General features: G+C 36.3%; 1 protein-coding gene across 1 annotated transcript in view; it reads left to right on the plus strand.

The window, feature by feature from the left end:
- The window catches only part of DNAH6 (dynein axonemal heavy chain 6), a 297,879-nt gene that overhangs the window by 30,646 nt on the left and 240,711 nt on the right, over positions 1-26,522 (plus strand). The window contains exons 4-8 of the mRNA XM_068564239.1: positions 475-737; positions 17,495-17,762; positions 23,164-23,298; positions 23,389-23,509; positions 24,184-24,301. Of these exons, the coding sequence (XP_068420340.1) occupies positions 475-737; positions 17,495-17,762; positions 23,164-23,298; positions 23,389-23,509; positions 24,184-24,301 (905 nt within the window). The remainder of the gene's footprint in view (positions 1-474; positions 738-17,494; positions 17,763-23,163; positions 23,299-23,388; positions 23,510-24,183; positions 24,302-26,522) is intronic.

Genomic DNA, 26,522 nt, shown 5'->3' on the forward strand with positions numbered 1-26,522 from the left:
ATTATGAGTTATGGCGACAGCTGTCCAAGATGTCACTCACCGAAAAGCATCAAGGTTGTCAGAACGAAGTGGGGCTGGTGGGGGGGGGCGGGGCGGGGCGTTGAGGGAAAGGCCACAGTCAGGGGAGATACAGAGCAACTGAGCAAGGGGAGTGGTGGGCTCTCATAAACACCAGGGAGCTGGTAGCATTTTGATGTAGTAAACATTTAAGTGAAGGGAGAAGAGAAGGCAATGGGAAGTGTTGCTGGGGGTGCTTGTGGGAAGGAGATGGACACGTGGGCAAGGAGTACTGAGAGGGAATCTATCACTGCCGATCAATAGTTTGAAAGTTTTCAGTTCAAAAATGCTTTCCTTTAAGCCCTAGACATCTTAGGCAGTGTGGTAATTAGTCCTGGAGGTTAATATTTTGTCACTTATATACAGTTTTTTTCCCCCCCAAAAGAACTAATTTTTTAAAAAACTGGCTTTGTTTAGATCCAATGGCCCTCTGCTGAGGCGTTCTCTCCCTCTCCTGCTAAACTGTCACGTACCAGCATTGGAAGAAGAGGCCTCTACGAGATTAGTTCCTCAACTTACCCTAAGTACTATTTCCACGACCGGGAAGAAGTCATTAAAGCCAACATTCAAAATCCCTTGCAAATCATTAAAATAGTACGTGAAAATGAACACATTGGATTTCTTTATATGATCTCTGCAGTGCCAAGATCTTCCACTGAGTACGACAGATATAATCTGAAGTGAGTTCTCTTTTATGAAGCAACTTATTTACCAGTAAAAATTACAAATAAGATTGCAAATGTTATCCATAATCAATTGCATGTTAATGGTTTATCTGATAAAATATAATTTGGGTTATCATTCAATGACAAATGAAACTTAATCACAACAATTTTATTTTTCCCATTTATCTTTACTTATAGACATTTTATAGACACTGCTGTGTTTCTTATATGTTTATATTATATTGATATAATTCTATTTTTAATCGGTATTACAAATATATTTTTGATATTTTTTGATTTCTGAGAAAAGAAGACGGCAATGTATAAAAAACAGATGATGCTTGATTTTTTTCACATGTCATTTCAGCTTTCCTTAATAGAGTAGAAATAAGGGTTTTTTGTAAGTAGAGTGAGCTTGATAATTTAGGGTATTTATATAGATTAATAATACACACACACTCACATATACTCTCTATTGTTGCTGCTAAACACACATTTGTTGTTGAAATAATTTGAAGAGTCACCCAAATGTGTCTGTGAATTGCTTTAAAATTCAGCACAACAGGTAACAGGACTTAAAGATGATGCTGACCTTCCTCTGTGGTTGTTTAGTTGGGTTGAATGCTACAGTTGTGATTGTAGTTGAGCATTGCCACCAAATTCTTTGAGCTGCCTTCACCAGTCTCTGCTGCATAGGAAGATAAAAGTTCTTTCTAGGAATTCTCTTCTCCCTTACTCTGCGCTGTAGTTTTGATTGAGTCAGATAACACTGAAAACAACTCTCCTGCTGGGGAGAAGAAAAACATTTTAATCATATTTTTAAATGATAGATTTATTGTAAACCTGAAAGAGCTTAACAGGAGTGAGAAACAATTTGTAGAAGGAAGAGAGATGCTTATGAAAATCATTCAGCAAAATGTATTGAGCACCCAATCTATAGCATGACCATTTCTAGGTGCTAGAGCTATATTAGTGAACCATCCAGATCAAAATTGCTGCCCTCATGGAGCATACATTTTAGCAGAGGGAGACAATAATTAATACGATACAGGAGTAAATGATATATAATGCTAGAATATGCTAAATGTTATACAAAAAAATACAGTGTAGAGCAAAGGGAATTGGGAGTTCTTGGAAAGAGGTTGTTAATAAATTGGGGTGGTCAGGGTGGGCCTCATTGAGAAGCTGGCATTTGGACAAAGACTTGAAGGAGAAGGAGTAAATTATGTGCTATTGGAAGAGGGGAGAAGAGCTTTCCAGACAGCTGCAAAGTGAATACAAATATCCCAAGGCAGGAGCACATCTGGCATGTTGAAGAACCGAAAGCAGGCTGGTGTGACTACAGTAGAATGAATGAGAGGACAGACCATTGATGGCCTTGACAGCTATTGTAAAAACATTAACTTTTACTCTGAGAATAATGGAGAACCAAGCAAGAATTTCAAGTAGAGAAGTGCCATGATCTGAATTACATTTTGAAAAGGACCTCTCTGGTTGCTGTGTAGAGAATGGACTTTTGAGGAGCAAGTATTGAAACAGGAAGACCAATTAGAAGGCTGTAATTATTCACATAAGAGATAAACCAGGTGGTAGTGGTGGAGGTGGGGAGAAGTGGGTCAAATTCTGGAAATAATTTGAAGGTTAAGCCAATAGGATTTTTTTTTTTAAAACTCAACTTTATTGAGATATAATTGACATGATACTATGACCCATTTTAAGTGTACAGTTTGATAAGCTTTGCCAAATGTATACATTCATGTAACCACTACTTCAATCAAGAACATTTCTGTCACCTGAAAAATTTCTCATACATACCCTCCACCGTGACCACCCCTCCCTGACACCTCAGGCAACCACTAATGCAATTTCTATCACAACATATTAGTTATGCTTTTTTAAAAAGAATTTCACGCAGAGGGAATCACAGCTGGTTTTTTGTGTCCAATTTCTCTAGCATAATATTTTTGAGATCCATGTTGTTGCATGAATAAATTTCCTTTCCTTGCTGAGTAGTATTCCATTTTATGAATATACCATAATTTGTTTAGTCATTCAACTGTTGAAGGCTGGGTTTTTTTCTCTTTTTTTTTTTTTGTTTTGTTTTTATTGGAGTATAGTTGCTTTACAATGTTGTGCTAGCTCCTTCTGCACAGTGAAGTGAACCAGCCATATGTATACACATATCCCCTCCCTTTGGGATTTCCCTCCAATCCAGGTCACCACAGAGCACTGAGTAGACGTCCCCGTGATATACAGCAGGTCCTCACTAGTTATCTATTTCATACCCAGTGGCATATATATGTTAATCCCAATCTCCCAATTCATCCCACTCCCCCATTCCCCCCCTGTTGTCCACACATTTGTTCTCTACATCTATGTCTCTATTTCTGCTTTGCAAATAGGTTCATCTGTACTGTTGTTCTATTTCCACATATATATGTTAATATTTGTTTTTCTATTTCTGGCTTACTTCACTCTGTATGACAGTCTCTAGGTTCATCCATTTCTCTACAAATGACACAATTTGTACAAATATACCACACCTTCTTTATCCATTAATCTGTTGATGGACATTTAGCTTGCCTCCATGTCCTGGCTATTGTAAATAGAGCTGCAATGAACATTGGGGTGCATGTGTCTTTTTGCATTATGGTTTCTCTGGCTATATGCCCAATAGTGGGATTGCTGTGTCATATGGTAGTTCTATTTTTAGTTTTTTAAGGAACCTCCATACTGTTCTCCATAGTGGCTGTATCAATTTACATTCCCACCAACAGTGCAAGAGAGTCCCTTTTCTCCACACCCTCTCCAGCATTTATTGTTTGTAGATTTTTTGATGATGGCCATTCTAACCGGTGTGAGGTGATAACTCATTGTAGTTTTGATCTGCATTTCTCTAATAATTAGTGATGTTGAGCATCTTTTCTTGTGTCTCTTGGCCATCTCTATGTCTTCTTTGGAGAAATGGTTATTTAGATCTTCTGGCAATTTTTTGATTGGGTTGTTTGTTTTTTGGATATTGAGCTGCATGAGCTGTTGGTATATTTTGGAGATTAATCCCATGTCAGTTGCTTCATTTGCAAATATTTTCTCCCATTCTGAGGGCTGTGTTTTTGTCTTGTTTATAATTTCCTTTGCTGTGCAAAAGCTTTTAAGTTTAATTAGGTCCCATTTGTTTATATTTGTTTTTATTTCCGTTGCCCTAGGAGGTGGGTCAAAAAAGATCTTGCTGTGATTTATGTCAAAGAGTGTTCTTCCTATGTTTTCCTCTAAGAGTTTTATAGTGTTCAGTCTTACATTTAGGTCTTTAATCCATTTTGAGTTTATTTTTGCGTATGTTGTTAAGGAGTGTTCTAATTTCATTCTTTTACATGTAGCTGTCCAGTTTGCCCAGCACTATTTATTGAAGAAGCTGTCTTTTCTCCATTGTATATTCTTGCCTTCTTTCTCATAGATTAGGTGACCATATGTGCATGGGTTTAGCTCTGGGCTTTCTATCCTGTTCATTGATCTGTATTTCTGTTATGGCACCAGTACCATACTGTCTTGATTACTGTAGCTTTGTAGTATAGTCTGAAGTCAGTGAGCCTGATTCCTCCAGCTCTGTTTTTCTTTCTCAAGATTGCTTTGGCTGTTCAGGGTCTTTTGTGTTTCCATACAAATTGTAAAATTTTTTGTTCTAATTCTGTGAAAAATGCCATTGGAAATTTGATAAGGATTGCACTGAATCTGTAGATTGCTTTGGGTAGTATTGTCACTTTCACAATATTGATTCTTCCAATCCAAGAACATGGCATATCTCTCCATCTGTTTGTGCCATCTTTGATTTCTTTCATCAGTATCATATAGTTTTCTGAGTACAGGTCTTTTGCCTCCTTAGATAGGTTTATTCTGAGGTATTTTATTCTTTTTGTTGCAATGGTAAATGGGATTGTTTCCTTAGTTGCTCTTTCTGATCTTTTGTTGTTAGTGTATAGGAATGCAAGAGATTTCTGTGCATTAATTTTGTATCCTGCAACTTTACCAAATTCATTGATTAGCTCTAGTAGTTTTCTGGTGGCATCTTTAGGATTCTCTATGTATAGTATCATGTCATCTGCAAACAGTGACAGTTTTACTTCTTCTTTTCCGATTTGGATATTTTAAATTTATTTTACCTCTTTGATTGCCGTGGCTAGGACTTCCAAAACTATGTTGAATAATAATGAAGACAGTGGACACCCTTGTCTTATTCCTGATCTTAGAGGAAATGCTTTCAGTTTTTCACCATTGAGAATGATGTTTGCTGTGGGTTTGTCATATATGGCCAAATGTTGTATATATTGAGGTAGGTTCCCTCTATGCCCACTTCTGGAGAGTTTTTATCATAAATGTGTGTTAACTTTTGTCAAAAGCTTTTTCTGCATCTATTGAGATGATCATGTGGTTTTTATTCTTCAGTCTGTTGATATGGTGTATCACATTGATTGATTTGCATATATTGAAGAATCCTTGAATCCCTGGGATAAATCCCACTTGATTGTGGTGTATGATCTTTTTAATGTGTTGTTGGATTCTGTTTGCTAGTATTTTATTGAGGATTTTTGCATCTATGTTCATCAGTGATATTGGTCTGTAATTTTCTTTTTTTGTAGTATCTTTGTCTGGTTTTGGAATCAGGGTAATGATGGCCTCATAGAATGAGCTTGGGAGTGTTCTTTCCTCTGCAATTTTTTGGAAGAGTTTGAGAAGGATAGGTGTTAGCTCTTCTCTAAATGTTTGATAGAATTCGCCTGTGAAGCCATCTGGTCCTGGACTTTTGTTTGTTGGAAGACTTTTAATAACAATTTCAATTTCATTACTTGTGATTGGTCTGTTCATATTTTCTGTTTCTTCCTGGTTCAGTCTTGGTAGGTTGTACCTTCCTGAGAGTTTGTCCATTTCTTCCAGATTGTCCATTTTATTGGCATATAGTTGCTTGTAGTAATCTCTTATGATCCTTTGTATTTCTGTGGTGTCAGTTATAACTTCTCCTTTTTCATTTCTAATTTTATTGATTTGAGCCCTCTCCCTTTTTTCTTGATGAGTCTGGCTAAAGGTTTATCAATTTTGTTTATCTTCTCAAAGAACCAGCTTTTAGTTTTATTAATCTTTGCTATTGTTTTCTTCGTTTCTGTTTCATTTATTTCTGCTCTGATCTTTATGATTTCTTTCCTGTTTGTTCTTCTTTCTCTAATTGCTTTAGGTGCAAGGTTAGGTTGTTTATTTGTGATTTTTCTTGTTTCTTGAGGTAGAATTGTATTGCTATAAACTTCCCTCTTAGAACTGCTTTTGCTGCATCCCATAGGTTTTGGTTTGTCGTGTTTTCATTGTCTTTTGGCTCTAGGGTTTTTTGTATTTCTTCAGTGATATCTTGGTTATTTAGCAGCATATTGTTTAGCCTCCATGTGTTTGTGTTTTTTACAGTTTTTTTCCTGTAATTGATTTCTAATCTCATAGTGTTGTGGTCAGAAAAGATGCTTGATACAACTTCAGTTTTCTTCAATTTACCAAGGCTTGATTTGTGATGCAAAATGTGTGATCTATCCTGGAGAACATTCCTTGTGCACTTGAGAAGAAAGTGTGTTCTGCTGTTTTCAGATGGAATGTCCTATAAATATTAGCTAGGTCTATCTGGTCTAATGTGTCATTTAAGGCTTGTGTTTCCTTATTAATTTTCTGTCTGGATGATCTGTCCATTGGTGTAAGTGGGGTGTTAAAGTCCCCCACTATTATTGTGTTAGTGTTGATTTCCCCTTTTATGGCTGTTAGCATTTGCCTTATGTATTGAGGTGCTCCTATGTTGGGTGCATAAATATTTACAATTGTTATATCTTCTTGGATTGATCCCTTGATCATTATGTGGTGTCCTTCCTTGTCTCTTGAAACAGTCTTTACTTTAAAGTCTATTTTGTCTGATATGAGTATTGCTACACTAGCTTTCTTTTGATTTCCATTTGCATGGAATATCTTTTTCCATCCCCTCACTTTCAGTCTGTATGTGTCCCTAGGTCTGAAGTGGGTCTCTTGTAGACAGCATATATACAGGTCTTGTTGTTGTATCCATTCAGCGAGCCTGTGTCTTTTGGTTGGAGCATTTAATCCATTTACATTTAAGGTGATTATTGATATGTATGTTACCATTTTCTTAATTGTTTGGGGTTTGTTTTTGTAGTTCTTTATCTTCTCTTGTGTTTCCCTCCTAGAGAAGTTCCTTTAGCATTTGTTGAAGAGCTGGTCTGGTGGTGCTGAATTCTCTTAGCTTTTGCTTGCCTGTAAAGTTTTTGATTTCTCCATTGAATCTGAATGAGAGCCTTGCTGGATAGAGCAGTCTTGGTTGTAGGTTTTTCCCTTTCATCACTTTAAATATATCCTGCCACTCCCTTCTGGCGTGCAGAATTTCTGCTGAAAAATCAGCTGTTAACCTTGTGGGGATTCCCTTGTATGTTATTTGTTGCTTTTCCCTTGCTGTTTTTAATATTTTTTCTTTGTATTTAATTTTTGTTAGTTTAATTAATAAGTGTCTCGGCATGTTTCTCCTTGGGTTTATCCTGCCTGGGACTCTCTGCACTTCCTGGACTTAGGTAGTTCTTTCCTTTCCCATATTAGGGAAGTTTTCAACTATAATCTCTTCAAATATTTTCTCAGAGCCTTTCTTTTTCTCTTCTTCTTCTGAGACCCCTATAATTCGACTCTTGGTGTGTTTAATGTTGTCCCAGAGGTCTCTGAGATTGTCCTCATTTCTTTTCATTCCTTTTTCTTTATTCTGCCCTGCAGCAGCTATTTCCACCATTCTATCTTCCAGCTCACTTATCTCTTCTTCTGCTGCAGTTATTCTGCTATCGATTCCTTCTCATTTATTTTGCATTTCAGTTTTTGCTTTGCTCATCACTGTTTGTTTGTTATTTCTTCTAGACCCTTGTTAAACATTTCTTGTATTTTCTTGATCTGTGCCTCCATTCTATTCCTGATGTCTTGGATCATCTTTACTACCATTCCTCTGAATTCTTTTTCAGGTAGACTGCCTATTTCCTCTTCATTTATTTGGTCTTGTGGATGTTTACCTTGCTCATTCATCTGTAACATATTTCTCTGTTATCTCATTTTGTTTAACTTACTGGGTTTGAGGTCTGCCGGATGCAGTTTCATAGTTCTTCTTGCTTCTGTTGTCTGCCCCCTGGTGGGTGAGGTTGGTCCAGGGGCTTGTGTAGGCTTCCTAGTGGGAGGAACTGGTGCCTGCACTCTGGTGGGTGGAGCTGAGTCTTGTTCCTGATGAGCAGGGCCACATCAGGTGGTGTGTTTTGGGGTGTTTGTGAGCTTAGTATGACTTTGGGGTGTCTGTAAGCTTAGTATGGGCTTAGGCAGCCTGTCTGCTGATGGGTGGGGTTGTGGATTCCTGTCTTGCTAGTTGTTTGGAGTGAGGCTTCCAGCACTGGAGCCTGCAGGCAGTTGGGTGGAGCGGGTCTTGGTGTTAAGATTGAGACCTCCAGGAGAGCTCTCGCCAATTAATATTCCCTGGGGCTGAGGATTCTCTGGTGGTCCAATGTCCTGGACTTGGCACTCCCACCCCAGAGGCTCAGGCCCAACCCCTGGCTGGGGAACCAAGACCCTGCAAGCCACCTGGTGTGGAGAAAAAGAAAAAAAAAAAAAAAAAAGAGAGGGGAAGAAGAAAACCGGACAGACAAAACCCAAGAAAAAAGCAAAGACCCAAACAAACAGCAACAACAACAATAAAAAAGGAAAAGAAAACAGACAGACAAACAAAACCCAAGACAAATGGTAAAAGCAAAACCAAACAAACCAGAAACAAAGCAAATAGAGAAACACACAGAGAAAAAGCAGTGGTGGGCTGTGCAGGCTCCCAGGAAGGTGTGGGCAGTGACCTGTGACCCTCGGGCGGCAGTGGTGGGCAGTGGTTGGGCAGTAGCCCAACAGGATATTTTTATGGATTGTATACAAGGTGGGCAACCAGAGAAGAGCCCAGGTTGACTTTAATGATCCCTTTGACTGAACAAGGGAAAGGGGTGAGATGCCATTAAGTAAGACACAGAAGATTGGATGGAACAGATTCTTCAGGGAAAAATAAGAGTTTGGATTTGGACATACTAATCTGGAGATGGCAAAGACAGAAGAGAAGCAGGGTGGTTGATGAAAAGAGAATTGGGGTCAAGAGTGGGGACTTTTCTTAAGATAAGAGAAATAGCTTGTTTTTTTTAAGATAGGAGAATTAACATATAATGGAATTTAAAGCTATTTGATGTAAAAAATATTCCTTTAATAGTATTGTTATTCCACCACTACATTACTACTTCTTTTTCTAGTTTTTTATAAGTTTTGAAGAAGAGGTTATGGATCTTTAACAGTGACTCAGAAAAAAAATGGTTTATTTGCTAATTTTTACAAACACTTCTTGCTTAATGTGTGAAATGTTTTCATAACTTCCTCTTATTTAAAAAATATCCAATAACCCAGACATCAAGGAGTGCCATTTGTGATATTAATTCCCCATTATGAAAGGAGTCAGATTTTGCCAAACAAAATGGATTCTCATCTATTTACTAGCACAAGACAAAGTATTGAAGATGAGTATGGAAATGGTGCTTTTGTGTGATTCAGGAAAATAATTGTCTTTCTAGACTAATGAACACTTCTACTAAGGGAAGTGAGTTGATGTTTTATACTTTTTTGGACTGGCACTAATGATGCTTGGTAGTAATATGCAAGATCTCATTTAAGAAGATGTTGGAATCATGGTTTGTTATTTTATCACGTTTTAGGATGGACGTTAAATTTTCCACCCAGCCCCAACTCCAAATATTATAAATCTTATGAGTAAAGACAATTATTTGGATGCCATATAGTTGGAAGCAGCTAAATTGGAAGTTAAAAGTAGTAAATACTGGATCAATGAGATAAGGACACATTGTACCAAACTTCTTTTAAGAGTAATGTGATAAAATATAATGTCATCACATAATTTTTTAAGTGTAGTAAAATACATTAAATGTGCAGTTCTACAATGTTTATCTCTACCATGGTCCCTCTAAGTGAGAAAATAGTTACATTTACCAAATTCATTCTAAAGAATCAATTTAGTGGTATGTGTTAGGCATAACAGTTTTGAAGCTTCTTCTTCAAGGAGATGTGTAAATATGTTGGAATATTACCCTGGTAAGCATACAACTGTACACTGCAGATTATCTTGTCCAGCAAGAAGGCGTAATGGTGACTCTGGTCAGGTCTGGGGCAAATTAGAGGAAACTAGGTAAAGGATCAGGAACTAGAGAGGTCAGGAAGGAAATAGAGAACACAGATCAAGACAAAATAATTCTATTTTGTTAGGATTTTGACCTTGAACAAGAGTGATTGTAATTGAGGTGTAGCCATGAAGTATGGGGGATGGCTGTTGGTTAGAAAGTTTGGTTATATACCCACTTTGTGAGAGGACACCAAAGCAAATCATCACATTTTACATACCATAAAAGATGATGATTTACTTGTATTTACTACGTTCCAGGCAAAGTGTATACATGAATATACATGTATATATATACATATACATATGTTTTTTAATTCTCACAATAATACTATAAGATAGATACATTTATTACCTCTATTTTACAGATAAGACACAAAATGGTTAAGTACCTTACCCCAGGTTGTACAATAAATAAATGACAGTCTGGCTTCTGAATGTATGTTCTTAATTTCTCTGCTCTACTGCCCTGTCAAGATGAAACTTAGTGGTGTCCATGAGACCCCCATGAGACTGAGAGTTTACTTCAAAGAATGTCTTCACTACCCCCCAAAAGTGGTGGAAGCCATGGAAACATTTTCTATCATTTGCAAATCTAGCACAGTAATCTGCCTTTCATATAAGCCTATTGATTTTTCCAGAACAAATGCAAAAAATGCAAAATACTGCTTTCTTCCCAATAGAAAATTGATGAATAAAAGTGGAACTGAGATACCAACTAGAAATCATTCAAAGTTGCACTCTCATAGCAAAAAAAAAAAAAAAAAAAAGGAAGAAAGATATGTCATACTATTACTGAGACACTTATAGAAAGATATGCTCAGAGAGAAAACAATAAGTTATAAGGTAAACACAGTTTATGTTATTAAAAAAAATGTTAGAAATTAGGCAACATAATTAGAATTATCTCATATTGGATTTATGATCCACAATAATTTTCCTGTACTTTTGCCTAAATATCTCATTAGTATGAAAATGTTATCAAATGAATCAGTAGTACCAAGCAAGCTATATCAACACTTTACTGAAAGATATCCACCCTCTCGGGTAAAGGGTTGGAACTTTTAAAGGCATGTGCAAGAACAAAATATGAAACCAAATTCCATTTTTAGGTTAGCATCTGATCAAGAAGCTCAAGAAGCTAAGAATGCAAGAATACACAATTAATATCTAATGTCAAAATGACTCACTATCGCAGAATTGCAGTTTTACCAGCCTGTGTGGAAATTATTTATTCTATTTGGAACCAGAAAAACAAAGGAAATCAATAATACCACTAGATCCACATGTTACATAACAGAGATGACCACAATCCAGGACGTTATTAAAGTTTTATTGCATATTGATGGATGTACAGACATTAATAACTGCTAGATAATAGCACTAGAATCCCTGAAGTGAAGTGTTTGGAAGAACTTTGTTCTGTGGGGCAAAAAAGCTACTGGGGTTGAAATATCAAAGGCAAATGAGATATTCTGGAAATACTTCTTGAAAATATATTTTCCATGTAGAGTTTATTCTGATAATCCTGAGATTTAAATGCATAATACAGTATTTTATTCACAAAAGAACTCCCATATGTAAATGTTTCTCTGCAGTTATGAATTCCAAATTTAATTATATTATCAAAATTGTAACTATAATAAAATCCAAGCCACCACCTGACCTTCTGTTTTTAAGCTTTCTACAAAGATATGTGAGCAGAACACCATTATTTGTTGTTTCAGACTTAAATGCATAACTGATCCAAAGGAAGAATTTTGTCAAGAATTGGAAAATATTTTGCAAATGATTCAACTTTGTAGATTTAGTGAAGGATAGTTTTTGGTTTTACAGCTGGGTTACTTAACTGACATTTGAGTACCTGAATGAACTTAATAAAAAATATAAGAGCTGCCTGAAAATATATTAACACATACTGACAAAGATTAGGAATTCAAAGCAAAAATTCAACTTCAGAAAAGCGAAATTTAAAATGGCTCTCGTGATTTTTTTAGTCATTGTTAAGAATTTAAATTTAAGGAAAAATTACTAAGTCAAACAGCGTAACATCTGTGTTTGAGAGAAAGTGTTACCATTGTTTCTAAGGTACTTGATATGGAAATGTTTGGGTCTTAAATCAATTTGTCTTATCATAAGAAATTTCAACACTGCATTTATCAAAGGAAGAAAAGGAAAAGCTGTTAGAATTAAAGAATGATGGTACCTCTGGCGCATAATTTCAAAAGAACAAGTGATAAAAATTCTGGTCAGTGGAAAAGGGAGTTTCCATTCATCAGAGACAGAGCAATAAATCATCATCTGCCATTTGCTGTCTCCCACTTCTATAAAGTGTATTCCTTAGCAGTGGTGACTTTAAGAATTTGAACAGACCATTCATCATGTCTTGATTAGAAATGCAGTGGCTACTTCAAAAATTTATAGTCATAGCTGTGGTTGTTTATGAGCTAGACTTTATTTGGAAGTTTTATAAAATTCAGTATTGTATATTTCCCTGAATATTTTGTTTTATTTTTCTTATTATAATACAAAGAAATTATAATTAACGTCTTCACCAGTGTGCCTTATAAAATGTTATCACTGTACAGGTGTGTTAGAACATGCAAAGTTTGGGAAGCATTGCTTCAGAGCAGGGGTCCCCAACCCCCGGGCCGCGGACCAATACTGGACCATTATTGGTCCGTGGCCTGTTAGGAACCATGCCACACAGCAGGAGGTGCGCGGTGGGCAAGCAAGCGAAGCTTCTTCTGCAGCTCCCCATCGCTGACATTACCACCTGAACCATCCCACACACACACACCGTCCGTGGAAAAATTGTCTTCCACGAAACCGGTCCCTGGTGCCGAAAAGGTTGGGGACCGCTGCTTTAGAGGATTGTAGAACAGTTTTCTCCGCATGAGAATCTGGCCTTTGGTTAACTCTGAAGCTCTGTTCCCCTGGTAACCTAATACAAGTAGAATGTCAGTTGTTTCTAGGCAACATTGCTTATGATAAAAATGACCCCTGATTGGTAAATTATATCTGCATTGAGAAGAACTATAAATGAATTATAAATATCTGAAGGGGAGCTATAGCTTTGGACTTCCCATAGTGCGGCAGTTCTTTTTCTGGGCATGTCTCTGCAGGAACCCTAAAATGTATGCTTATAGTTATTGCAAGAAATATTGGCTCCTCTTAAGCCAGGGTGATTTGCACACCCATCCAATATGGATCTCATGTCCTTGCATCTGAGTTGTCACGTGGGGAGAGGATAGCTCGGGGGTGGCTATTGAATTGTTGCATGGAAAAGCAAGACTGATGCTGCCTGGAAGGCAAGAAGTAGTTCCTGTTCTAGCCTTCTAGGTAGAGGGCTGCCAGATATAGTCTATGAAAGTCTAATGAGCATGACCATTTAGTTGAATTGAAGGAGACTCTCTGGTAGGACAATTTGTAAATATTTCTTTTTCATACTCCTGAAAAAGGAGCCACTGTGATATCTGACCATTCCCTCCCTAGTACATGTTTCCTCTTAGTTACACTTTTGTTTAATTTTCTAGGTGAAAAGGAGTTACTTATCAGATATTTTACCATTTCTGGTTAATCAAACCAGAAGCAAACCAAGCCATTTCTCTTCTCCAGTTCAGGTTAGATCTAGACGCATACTGAATCATGATATTGACCATAATCAAACAGATTGAGGTTTACAAATGTAAAACTCAGGAAATAACTAACTTCTTTCCAGGCACTTGCTTGTTTCCCTTTGTCCAATAAATATGTTCAAATCATAATGATTAAAACTGTGTAATAATGAAAATAATGAGACAACTTAAATTTGCATAGGGCCCCGTGAGCTCATCTAATTCACCCAGTACCTTATAGCAGGTAAGGAATCACTCTCTTGTTTGTAGAAATCAGGATGGGAGAAGGGAACAGGGTGGACAAAGACATATGTATGCATTCTAGCACAGCCTAAGCTGGAAACCAGCCTGACAATTGAAAAGGGCAGTGTGTGGACAGAAAGGAACTAATATGAGACAGGAGGAGGGTGCCACAAACACCCAGCAGAATAATCTGGATTTAATGATATAAGCGATAGGCTGTTCAGAGTTCTTGAGCAGAAGGGTCTCATTAGACAAACCATGCTTCTACAGTCTTAGTCCAGTGGATCAGTTTAAAAATGAACAGATGCATTTTGCATCACTGCAAGGTGTAACAACAGATAGAGATGCTGTTTGAAATAACAAATCACATTGAGATCTTATTGTTTTAGAAAAATCAAGAATTAATTCCAAGAGAAGAAATCATGTTTTTTAGGCCCCCAGTAGATTTCCTTTGAGTTTTAATCTGAAATCAACAATAACAGGACAATTGATGACCTACCACAATCAGCCATACAATTCTCTCCACGTGACACATCCTTTTAGACATTAATAGAAGCTTTGAATCTAAGTTTCATTTCAGATGAACAGAGACAGTTTCTATCGCAAAATAATTTGACAAGGGATTCCATGATTCTACATTGAGCAGCAAGAAAACGCTACAGATATTTTTTTTTTCCAGTAAAGCATAGTTAAGTGTAATTTTATTCAAGACATTCTTCTCAGTCTGATTAACTTTCCAAGGATCTCTGTTTAGTTAATTGGGTCATAAAGTCATCTTCTTTATCAGCGAAGTAGGAATTTTAGAGCACAGCAATTGAGAAAGTCAAGTTCTCTTTTTAGGTCTTAAAGGAAGACTAATTTTTCTGGTTATTTCCTCAAAGAAAGGCCTTTATGGAACAAACATCCAAAGGAGACAGCTGAGGGAATTCCCTGGCGGTCCAGTGGTTAGGACTCGATGCTTTCATTGCCAAGGGCCCAGGTTCGATCCCGGGTTGGGGAACTATCCCGCAAGCTGCACGGTGCCAAAAAGAAAAAGAAAAAAAGAAATAACAAAGGAGGCAGCTGAAGTTTGAGGCTGAATTCTGAATGCCAAAAGGTGCTGAAAAGGCAGCCATCACTTAGGAGTAGTGGATCAACTCCTGGAACAGTTGAGCACTGAGGTTTATAGTGTGAGGAATGAAGCACAGGAATCCAAGGAGTATATTTAGGGTTCAACCCCTCGGGAACAAACTGGAAAGTCTAAGGAAAATAGGATTCCAGAGAACTGGGCATAGGCCTTCTTAATTTTTGCAAAGCTTTCCTTGACCCTACTGCCCCTTCTGCCTACCAACTGGATTGGGCTAGAAGGAAATCCCTGCTGATCTTCAAGAGAAGCATTTCATTAGAGTAGTGAGGAACAAGCCTAGTTTTCAGAAACTTTAAGACGGAATGGATGGGGAGGATATGGCCATCATAAAGGAAGTTTAAGAGAAGGAAGAAGACAGGGGATTCTAAGTTAAATGGCAGCAGGGTTGAGAAAAAACTTTCTTTAAACTAAAGGGAAGCTTTCTACAAGTTAAAGAGAAGTTCTGCATATTTTTAGATGCAGAGAAAAAGTAGCCAAATGCCAGGAGAGGTAGAAAAAAGTGATATGAAACCTCTCCACCTCTGTTTGGATGAAATCCTGAGAGATACACTCAAGGGGATAAAACACAGTGAAGGTATGAGATTTTCAAGTTGAAGGTACAAGAGAGAGCTCACCTTGTCGCCACCATGTTTTTGTTGTTGTTGTTGTTTATTTGCTTTCAAATAAAGTTCAGTGGTTACAAACATTATTGTGTATCAAAATCACGCAGGGAACTTGTTAAGCTAGAATCTTTGAGTCACATACATAGAGATTCTGATTCTGTGTTGGACCCAGAAATCTGGATTCTTAAGCACCCCAAGTGATTTTGATGCTGATGATCCAATCTTTCAAAAAGACTCTCATGTGTTCGTCTGTCCTGTGCAGAGTAGAGATGTGTAGTAGAGGAAAAGGCTTAGTGGTTTGAGAATGAGAATCTTGAATAGGTAGGAAAATGTAAATAAAAAGGATTTCTTAGTGGCACTGAGCACCAATAAGTTAAAATTCAGTATCATGGACCACATCTGCTACCTTCTAGAAGGGCCTTTAGTAGCAGATAGATTCACACAGAGTGAGTTTTCTAGACACACACCAGGGCCAGGGTGAGGTGTTTGTTCTTGCTTTTAGGTTGGTTTGATGATTGATGTTAATGAAACATCTGAAGTTAATTACAGTTTCAAAGACAAGTTGAAATCTCCCACTTTGTAGAGAATCACCTGAAGAATGTCCTAATTATATCTTAAGCTGTTGACAAAGAAAAACATTTTAAACATTTTCCATACACCTCACCAGCAACAGGTAATACCTGGCATTTTCCCAGATGTTTCTGGCGTGAGTCAACCAGAACACAGACGAAGAGTCAGGCAGTGGCATCTGGTAGGAGCTAAGCAAGTTGAAGTTCTTCTGTTACGGCACTGACTTGGGAGAGCGGCCTTCGAGACTCCCCACTCCACAGCACCATCGGCTCCCCCAGTTCCCTTGTGTGCTCACCTGAACAGCTCTTGCTTTGAGTTTGCTTTCATTCTGGTCCTGTATGCCCTAATTTCAAAAATATTTTTCTTACTCAGTGTTATTAAGACAAAAATAGAAGTTAAAACCTAAAAATGAATTTTGCCAATGGTTCGTCAATTTTTGATTAACAGACCCAAAGCATATGAGATTTTGTTCCAACCCCTTAAAAAATTTATCATGCATACGTACGTAAATTTGTTTACATACAACAATTTCAGGGATTTCACAGATGACCTGAAGGCTGTGCTCAAGGGCCATGAACTCCAGTTTCAGAATGCAGAGTTAAGGACTGTAAGAGAAAATAGACGTGGGAAACAGTTGATTTTCACTGGAGTGTTCCCGTCTAAGTTCTTATTTTAAGAAGTTTTAGAGAATCAGCCCTTTCTATTCTCATTCCTTTGTTTCCCACTCCTATCCTTGCTCCTGTTTTTATCCCGTTCTTGCTTTTCTTCTTTACTTGATCAATTTCTTATTATGGGTGAGGTTGAAGAATACCCTTGATGAAATAAACAATTTCTCATTAACGATTATTTTGATATGTGATAAACTGGACATTTTTAAGCTTAATCTGGGTTTTGATTCTAATCTTATCTAATTCATATTTTCTTGTTTTGATCTTTCTCATATTTCTGTAAATATTGGGTAGTGTAAAACTCTTTTACACTATTATTATTGAATAGTTTCTAAAGAATCAAAGGTAAATAAAAGCTTATTTCCATGTAGCTTTCATAAAAATCCATAATTGATTTTTTTTTGTAAAAATCACATAACTGAAACTATCAAGCATATTGCCACAGTTCTGAAATCCTTAAGAGCTATAATAAGTCCAACTGTTGTTAAAAAGCAGCTCCCTTTTCTTGAGTAATTTATTCAATCTAAAAGTAGTCTGTTAGAATTTTTTTAATTTTTAAATAATACTTGTTTTCCAGAAATGTTTTATCTTTTTAAAACAAAATAGTAATGCAATTGCTTAATTTTGTGTTGAATACTGTATTCACTTGCCCCAATTTTTATTTGTTCAAAGGGTTGTGAATTATGAGAACATCAGTAAAAATGACTACTATACTATTAGCAAAAATGCAGTAACACATGTCTATAATGATGATGTTGAATTTATCGAAATTGATCGATGGGAACAAGAATATCTATATCACAGAGAACTCACTAAGATTCCTGTATTTTCACTTTTCCGGAAATGGAAGGCTTTTAACGTGTGGAAGAAGAATGTCCGCTCTAAAAAAATCAGTGGATGTCGAAAATCTCTACAAAAAGATCTGTTCATTGTTAATCATGTATGTATTTATTAATCATATTTTAAAAGAATTAGTCACAGAAAAACAAAGTATTGGTATAGACTGTCCCTGAATAGAATATTTCATCTTTCAAGAGAATTGACAATTTTCATCCTGTTTGTCACTTAAAAGTCTGGCAAACTAATGTATTTCTACATCTTTTTTTTTTTTTTACATTTTTATTGGAGTATAATTGCTTTACAGTGTTGTGTTAGTTTCTGCTGTATAACAAAGTGAATCAGCTATATGTAATACATATATCCCCATATCCCCTCCCTCTTGCATCTCCCTCCCATCCTCCCTATCCCACCCTTCTAGATGGTCACATAGCACCGAGCTGATCTCCCTGTGCTATGCAGCTGCTTCCCACTAGCTAGCTATTTTACATTTGGTAGTGTATATATGTCAGTGCTACTCTCGCACTTTGTCCCGGCTTACCCTTCGCCCCCCTCCACCATGTCCTCAAATCCATTCTCTATGTCTGCATCTTTATTCTTCTACATTTTAACTAGGGTTGCAAAACACTAAACTATAACAAGAGAGTTGCACAGGTCCCCTTTATTTAGAAGCATCTTCAGAGGTTTGGATTCATGACCCCCTTTCTTGTTGATCAGGAAAGTTGTATATCCTTTTGAGCAGAGCAGGCCAGCAAGCCCTATTACTAATTCTCATTTTTGAGACACTCTGGACTTTATGGTCCAAAATAATTTGGGGGCATGTTTTCATGGGCCAATAACTCCCAATGTCTCATACATTTTCTTCTATCGTGGATTCAGACAGTAGGGAAATTTTTATTATTTACTTTGGAGGAGGGGATTATCATGGAAAAAGAACTATTAAAGGGTATGTGGCCACATTTAAAATCTCTACTCACTCCTTGAATTTTGACTTGCAGTGGAAGTTTTCTATTTGGCCCCTGGGAATGAGCTGTAACCACCAATTCTGTCATGCTCAGAGTCCTCAGCTGTCTATTTTATGACACTGAGTCACCACCCTCTCACATCAGAAGCTTCAAGTTTGCCTTTTACTGGTCATTTCGTTCACTTTGCATATGGTAATCTGAAAGATCATTATCAAGACATCAGTCACACAATAAAGGAACATTCAAGGAATACAGCTCACAGAGGTGTTAGTGCAAAACAGATATATAAGATGTACCATCTCAGGCCCTCCATCCCATCAAGCATTCTGGGTTGTGGAAAAGATTCTAATCCTTCTTGACATCAAACTCAACCCCTAGACCTCTAATTTCACCAAGGATCTATCAATCATTTGAACCTATTTTACTACCTTTTTACCACCTTTCATCTTTTACCATGTCTTGGACACTATACATTTCATAAATTTATTCCTAGGTAAGTAAAATAGTTTCTCTTGCATTTAACCTCTATCAATTCTTAAGGCTTTTTCTCTTTTTTTTAATGTGCTGAGAGTTGTCATTCTCTCTGCTCACTATTCACACCAATAGTGCTTTGGCCTTGACAATATTTTCTCTTTAATATAGCTCAAGCAGACTAGAAAGTTCTCATCATTTTAATCTTAGGTTGACGTAACTAATCGAGCCATTGTGTTGGTTTAAATATCTATTAGATGCTATCATTATCCACACACTTACCACTAGTCTTATATTTACAGTGAGTTAATTAAGGGGGCTGATTCTTTTAGACTACGTTGAAGGGATAAATGTGGAGCTGTCCTTGAAATTTTTCTTTTCATGATTATTTTTAGTAACCAACCTTATTGGCATCTGTGCTCACATTTCCTTATAACAACTTTATTGAAGTATGATTCATACAATTCATTCTTTTAAAGTATACAGTTGAATGGTTTTAATATATTCATAGAATTGATCAACCGTCACCACAGTCTATTTTAGAACATTCCCACCATTCCAAAAAGAGTGATTAGCGTCACTCTCCTTTTCTCCCCAACTCCCCCAGACCAACCCCTGCCCCAGCTCTGGTCAACCACCAGTCTATGTCTTTTCTCTCTTGATGTGCCTACTCTATACATTTCATATAAATAGAACCATATAATATGTGGTCCTTTGTGACTGGCTTTCTTACTTAGCATAATATTTTCAAGGTCCATCTATGTTGTAGCATGACATTTCTTTTTATTGGTAAATAATATTCACTTGTATACATATATATGTTTTATTTATCCATCCACCTATTGATGGATATTTGGGTTCTTCCACTTTTTGACTATTATGAATAATGCTGCTATGAACATTTGTGTACAAGTTTTAGTCTAGACATATGTTTTTATTTCTTTGGGTATATACCTAGGAGTGGAATTGCTAGGTCATCAGTAATTCTGTGCTTAACATTTTGAGGAACTGCAAAACAGTTTTCCAAAGCCACTGCACAATTTTACATTACCACCAACAGCATATGTAGGCTTCAGTTTCTCCATATTCTCACCATTACATCTGCATTTTTCATTATAGCTTTTCTTACTGGTTATGAAGTGGCATTTCATTGTGGTTTTGATTTATATTACCCTGATGACTAATGATGGTGAGCATCTTTTCTTGTGCCTTTTCGCCATTTGTATATCTTATCTGGAGAACTGTCTATTCAGATACTTTGCCCATTTTTAATTGAGTTACCTGTATTTTACTATTGAGTTGTAAGAATTCTTTATATATTCTGGATACAAATCCCTTATCAGATATATGATTTGCAAAACTTTTCTCCCATTTTATGGGTCTTTGCACTTTCATGATGGTATCCTTTGAAGCAGGAAAGTTCTTAATTTTGATGATGTCCATTTTATACATTTTTTTATTTTGCTGCTTGTGTTTTGGGCATAAAAAACTATTGCTTCATCTCAGGTCACAAAAATTTACTCCTATATTTTCTTCTAATAGTTCTATAGTTTTAACTCTTACATTTAGGTCTTCAATCCATCTCAAGTTAATTTTTGCTGATGGCATGAGGTATGGGTTCACCTTCATCCTTTTGCATGTGTCTGTCCAGTTGTCCCAGCACCATTTGTTGCAAAGACTATTCTTTCTGCCTTGAATTGTCCTGGCACCCTTGTCAACAATTGCGTGTAAATGTGAGGATTTCTGCACTGTCAATTTTTTTCTGTTGATCTATATCTATCCTTATGCCAGTACCACACTATCTTGAGTACTGTAGTATAGTAGTAAATTTTGAAATTAGGAAGTGTGACTTCCCCCGGCCTCTTGAATTTCCACATGAATTTTAAGATCAGCTTGTCAATTTCTGCAAGGAAGCCAGTTGGGATTTTGATAGGGATTGCTTTAAATCTGTAGATCAATTTAGGAAATATTGCCATTTTAACAGTATTAATTTTTCTAGTCTATGAACATATAATCCTTTTCCATTTATGTAGGTGTTCTTCAATTTCTTTCAACAATGTTTTGTAGTTTTCAGAGTATATATTTTACATTTCTTTTGTTAAATTTACTCCCAAATATTTTATTCTTTTTGATACTATTGTAAGTGGAATTGTTTTCTTAAATTTCATTTTGGATTTTTCATTTTATATATGTAGAATATATATGTATTATAGAGTATATATGTGTATTCTATACATATATGTGTATTCTATGCACATATATATTCTACAATACATATAAAGAATATATCTAAACAATATATGTATAAATGTATATAAATAGTGTATATATATATATACATATTCTATATAACAATACAATTGACTTTTGTATATTGAGCCTGTTTCCTGAAACCTTGCAGAATTTATTATTGACTCTAGTAGCTTGATTGTTTTGTATGTGCTTGTGTTTCAATTAATTAATTTTAATTTTTATTGAGGTATAGCTGATGTATAATATATATTTCAGGTATACAACATAGTGAATTTTTAAAATTATATTCCATTTATACTTATTATAAAATATTAAAATAATGCTAATGCTTATCACTTTCAATGGGCACTCTTGATATACCAGCCTAAGAATGAACCACCTAACCCAGATTCCATCGGAAATTTGCTAACAGCCGAAACAATGATGGGAGAAAAAAACAAAACACCTTCAGTCTCTCTTACATTCACAACGGCTTTCACATTTGTCCTTTATGCTGACAGCCAGATATTTAGATTAAGCCAAAGTAATTTCTTAGATTATATATATTTTTTCTTCCTCCAAATTCGCACTGTCAAACTCTAACGTTTTGGCAGACCATCAATCCAGTTTTGCTGTCCATCTGGATCCTAGCTATTTATCCCTTTACTAATAGAACTTATATTTTTGGCTCAAGGACTTTTTTTCCAGAGTACACTGGACTTTCTTGCTTTCACTGCCACATTTTGATTACAGACTCATTCCTACTCCTGTATTCATGTTAATTTATTTAGTATCTGATTTCAATTCAGAGACATAGCCTCTAAACTTCTGCTTCTTTTTTTTAAATTAAGTATAGTTGATTTACAATATTATATTTTTGCTTCTTTTTTATCATGAAAATTCCTCCATGAGATGAATCTTAAGGGCTATATGACTTCCTAGATGTTTTGTCACATAAATCTCTTCAGTGAGGACTCTACTAATTATAACTTCCCTTTATTTGTACTTAGAAAAAATAATTAAAACACTATTTCATGTTGGTCTGAATGACTATTGGTTGTCCTGTTTTGGAAACTCCTAGAAAAGAGTCCAAGAGTGTGCTATATATAACACTTAAACCAATGTCACATATAAATAAATTTAAGTTAACTTTTTAAAAATATAATGTTATTGCTCCTCCTTTGATTAGATTAGAAGTGAGGGTGAATGACCTAGAAACAATCTTGGAACATGTGCCTTCAAAGCCACCACCCTAAAACCGTGATTTATGATGATGGCATAGAGGAAGATTAAATTATATTATGTGACATTATTCCACAAATACTTCCACTCATTCTGCCAGCCCACATTGCCAGATAGATTCTTAATAGTGACTGTTACCCACTGAAATTTTAAAGTTAAAATTTGTCTTTGTTCTATATCATAACCTCTTAGATCAATAGATGGGCCCATCCATTATCATAGTGACTGGACATTGTAAAGTCCTAAGGTAACACTAAGAATCTTTTAATAGCTATTAGCCAAACCTAGTGAAATTTAAGATATTGCCCCATCCTCAGTTACTTGCCCTCAATTTCATGGTTAAAAGACATGTATTCAAAATGAAAAGAAAGGAATTCAGACAAATTAAATCTGATAATTCAAAGAATGCTTTCAGAACAAAATTTCAGAAGTGTCCCTTTTCAATGTACGCACTTTGTAGCTGTAGCTAAAATTAACATATAGAGCTATTTATTTTCCTTAATTACCATTCTTGCTTTCCCAATATTTTTATACTTCTAAAAGGCAAGGGTTTTTTTTTTTACTAAATAATGATAAATTTCTATTTTCATTTAGTATTTGCGACCAGCTCTCCTTAAAATAAATGAATTGTGTTATCAATTGAGTTTTATGGGACTTTGTTCTATTGAAAAATATCACACCTACACCCTGCAAGAATTTAAAGTTGCACAAGTCGTATGGCTAGAGGAGGTGAGGAATTTTGTCTATAAGTTTCAAGATTTTTTTTCCCTATTACTGATACTTTGGTACCACTAATGATACATATTTATCAATGTCTAGGTGACAGAGCGCCTAGAAGAATTTCGAAACGAGGCCAAAGAAGTGGTCAGAAAGGCTTGTCGAGTTGCTCTGCGTGCTGCAGGATTTATGCCTGATGACTGTGCATATGAACCTATTGAGGGTATGAAAGGGAAAGAACTTCAACAGATCAGAAGTGGTGGCTTTCTGAAATGTTAACTCATTTTCATTCCACTTTTCTATTTTAAATAAGGACCCTATTTTTCAATTCTTCCAATCTTTGCTTGATAGATTATAAATTCAATGTATATTGTAGAAGGGGATAAAACAGTAAGTACCACATCTTCCTTGCATTACCCTTGCTTGTGTATAGTATTTCTAAACTGGTTACAGAACCTTTATTTCACAAGCATTTTATAGTGGACTCGGGGGCCTCTCTGCTTAAATGTATGTCCAACCTACTAGTACAGGCAATAGGTTTGTTAATATTAAGGGACTGGATGGATCTCAGGATTGGCCCCAGCTGGCAGGGAATCTAAAGGATAATTTTATGCAGGCAGAAAAGGAGGGTAAATCTGTTCCTGGAAAGAGGTGTCATGGGACAGAGATCAGATCCTGTTAAAGAAGATGTTAGTAAGCTGTCTAGAGTCTTTTGTTGAGTTGAAATCCTTTGATGTGGAATTTGTTTGGATAACTGGGCTGTTTTCTGGAGTCGGAAATAGCTCATGAACCAAAGCATTTTGTCATTTTCGAATTTTACTTGTCTCTTAATCCATATTGAAAGAAATGGAGTTTTTACACAAGAATTCTTGTCGTTGTGTCTTCTGTTGTTCTTAGGTCACTGTAAAATGCCAGAAAGAGGAAGTCTCATTGAGTTGCCTACTTCTGGAGACTCCGAGAAAATGACATACACAGAGCAGGCCAGCAAAAGGCATCACTGCATGAGGCTAACATGGTAAACTGTTATTCTTTCTTTCAAGAAAAACTAGAGCATCCATCCTTCTCAAGTTTCATTAAAGTTAAAGCCATCATCACAGGATTCACTAGTGATAAGGGATTTGGAGGACACAGTAACCTGAATGCAGGCTCCAGAAGCCTGCCCTTCCATCTGCCACCTAGCAAAGCAGCCAGAGAAGGTGGAGGGCATGTACAAGGCCAAGAGCTCCTCTTTGATCACTAAGGCTTTGTTTCCCTCTAGCCCAGCCAAGAGCACTGGGCAGGCTGTAGTAAGGAGAAGTCAGGCACACAGAGATTTGTGGGCCTCCTTGAGTGGATCTGGAGGGTCTGCTCCACCTGTCTGGTTCCTAAAGAGCTACAGGCAGCTTCATGGCCACACAAAGTTCCACCATCTTCCTGAGGCAGGTTACCACGGGGAGACCAGAGAAGAAAGTCCACCTTCCAGGACCTCACCAGGACCTTCCACCTGCTTACCCAACTGGGTCTTGCCATTGTCCCAGAGTTTGGATTCCAAATCATTCTAAAATCTCATCACTGCAAATAACTCGTGCAAACAAAATCACCAAACATAATCTGAAGAGTTGTATGTGGCACTAGAAAACACTGATGACTGTTACTCTGTGCTCACTAACTTGGTCCACATTTTACAACCATTTAATAAATCTTAATTGTGCCCCAGTTTATATGTGAGATAATCTGGTAATAAATAATGTCTGTATTGCAACAGAAGGCAGTGAAGCAGTCCTGAGGCCACTATCATAGGGTAGAGGCCCGTCAGGCTCCACTTAAGCAGCATAAAAAGTTATTTCAAATGCCTTGCTGACTCAGTTTACATTCTAAGCACTCAAGTAGGGAAACATTAAATTTTCATCCTTGGGTTAGCAATTGCTGTCAAACAACATTTATTCAATAATAAAGATTTCATTACCATTAGAATGTAAGTCACAGATATATATTTACTGATTTCTTCTTTAAAGCATCTTTAAAAAAAATCTTATGGCCCCTGATGAGCTATGTGCTTTTTTCATAACTATATTGCTCATTAAATATCCTACTGAATGGTTAGAACACCTAGCTAAATTGATGCTATATATTTGAATGTATTTGTGTTTTAAAGTGAAGAATGTCTAAGAACAACTGTTCTGGACAATTAATCTCTGATATTGTAATATAAATGGAAAGTCAAAAAGAAATTATGATATTTACAATTTTAAATACTTGCTTTAGAGCCACTTTCAAAAATAGGTAGTAAGTATAGAAAACTGAAGCAGTATTGTTTTTCTTTTTTTTTTTTATATTTCAATACTTTAATCTACAGTTACAGTATTTCACTTTTGTCAACTGTTCCAATAATGTCCTTTAAGACATTTTTTTTCCTCTCCAAGAAATGATACAGTTCAAGATCATGTAGTTGTCATGTCTCTAATCTCCTTAACCTATGCTTTTTAGCTTTTCTTTATCTTTCATGGTAGTGAGATTTTTGAAGAATACAGGCCAGTTTTTTTTTCAGATGTTCCTCAATTTGGATTTACCTACTAAAAACAGTTAGGATTTGTTTGCAGTTTTTCCCCCTAGACTGAGAGCATATAGTGAAAGTATTTGGATTACTCTCTGCCCTGCTCAGTTCGGTTATGTTGCACATTTGAAGTACAGTTAATTGGATTGATTTGGTTTGTTTGCATTTAGTTTAATGTTGTTTCCCCCATCCTTGTTGGTTTACTTCTATTTTACTGAATATGTAGAATATCAGGATGACTTCAAAAGTCAAAACTATACCAAAAGACATTACTCAGAGATGTGTTCAGTCCCCTCTCTTTATATCCAGCTTTAGGCAACCAAGATCTGATTTCCTTCCCTATAGTTTTTGCCTTTTCCAAAATGTCATATGAACAGATCTATATAATATATAGTCTCTTGTGTCTTTTACTTAGCATGCTTTTGAGATTCATCCACATTCCGTATCAGGAGTTCATCCTTTTTTAGGTATTATTTTCTTTGTTTCTTGCCATAATTTGGTAGATGCTGTTGTCCTCGTTTTACAGATGACAAAACGATGCACAGATTAGTTAAATAAGCCCAAGTTCATACAGGGAGAGTAGAGCCTGGATTTGAACTCTGGCAGTTTGATTTTTTTTTTTTAATTTTGAGATAATCATAGATTTGCAAGAAATTGCAAAGTGCAGAGAGGTCCTGTGTACTCTTCACTTAGTTTCCCTCAG

The sequence above is a fragment of the Eschrichtius robustus genome, chromosome 15 (assembly GCF_028021215.1).
Source record: "Eschrichtius robustus isolate mEscRob2 chromosome 15, mEscRob2.pri, whole genome shotgun sequence".
Taxonomy (NCBI): Eukaryota; Metazoa; Chordata; class Mammalia; order Artiodactyla; family Eschrichtiidae; genus Eschrichtius; species Eschrichtius robustus.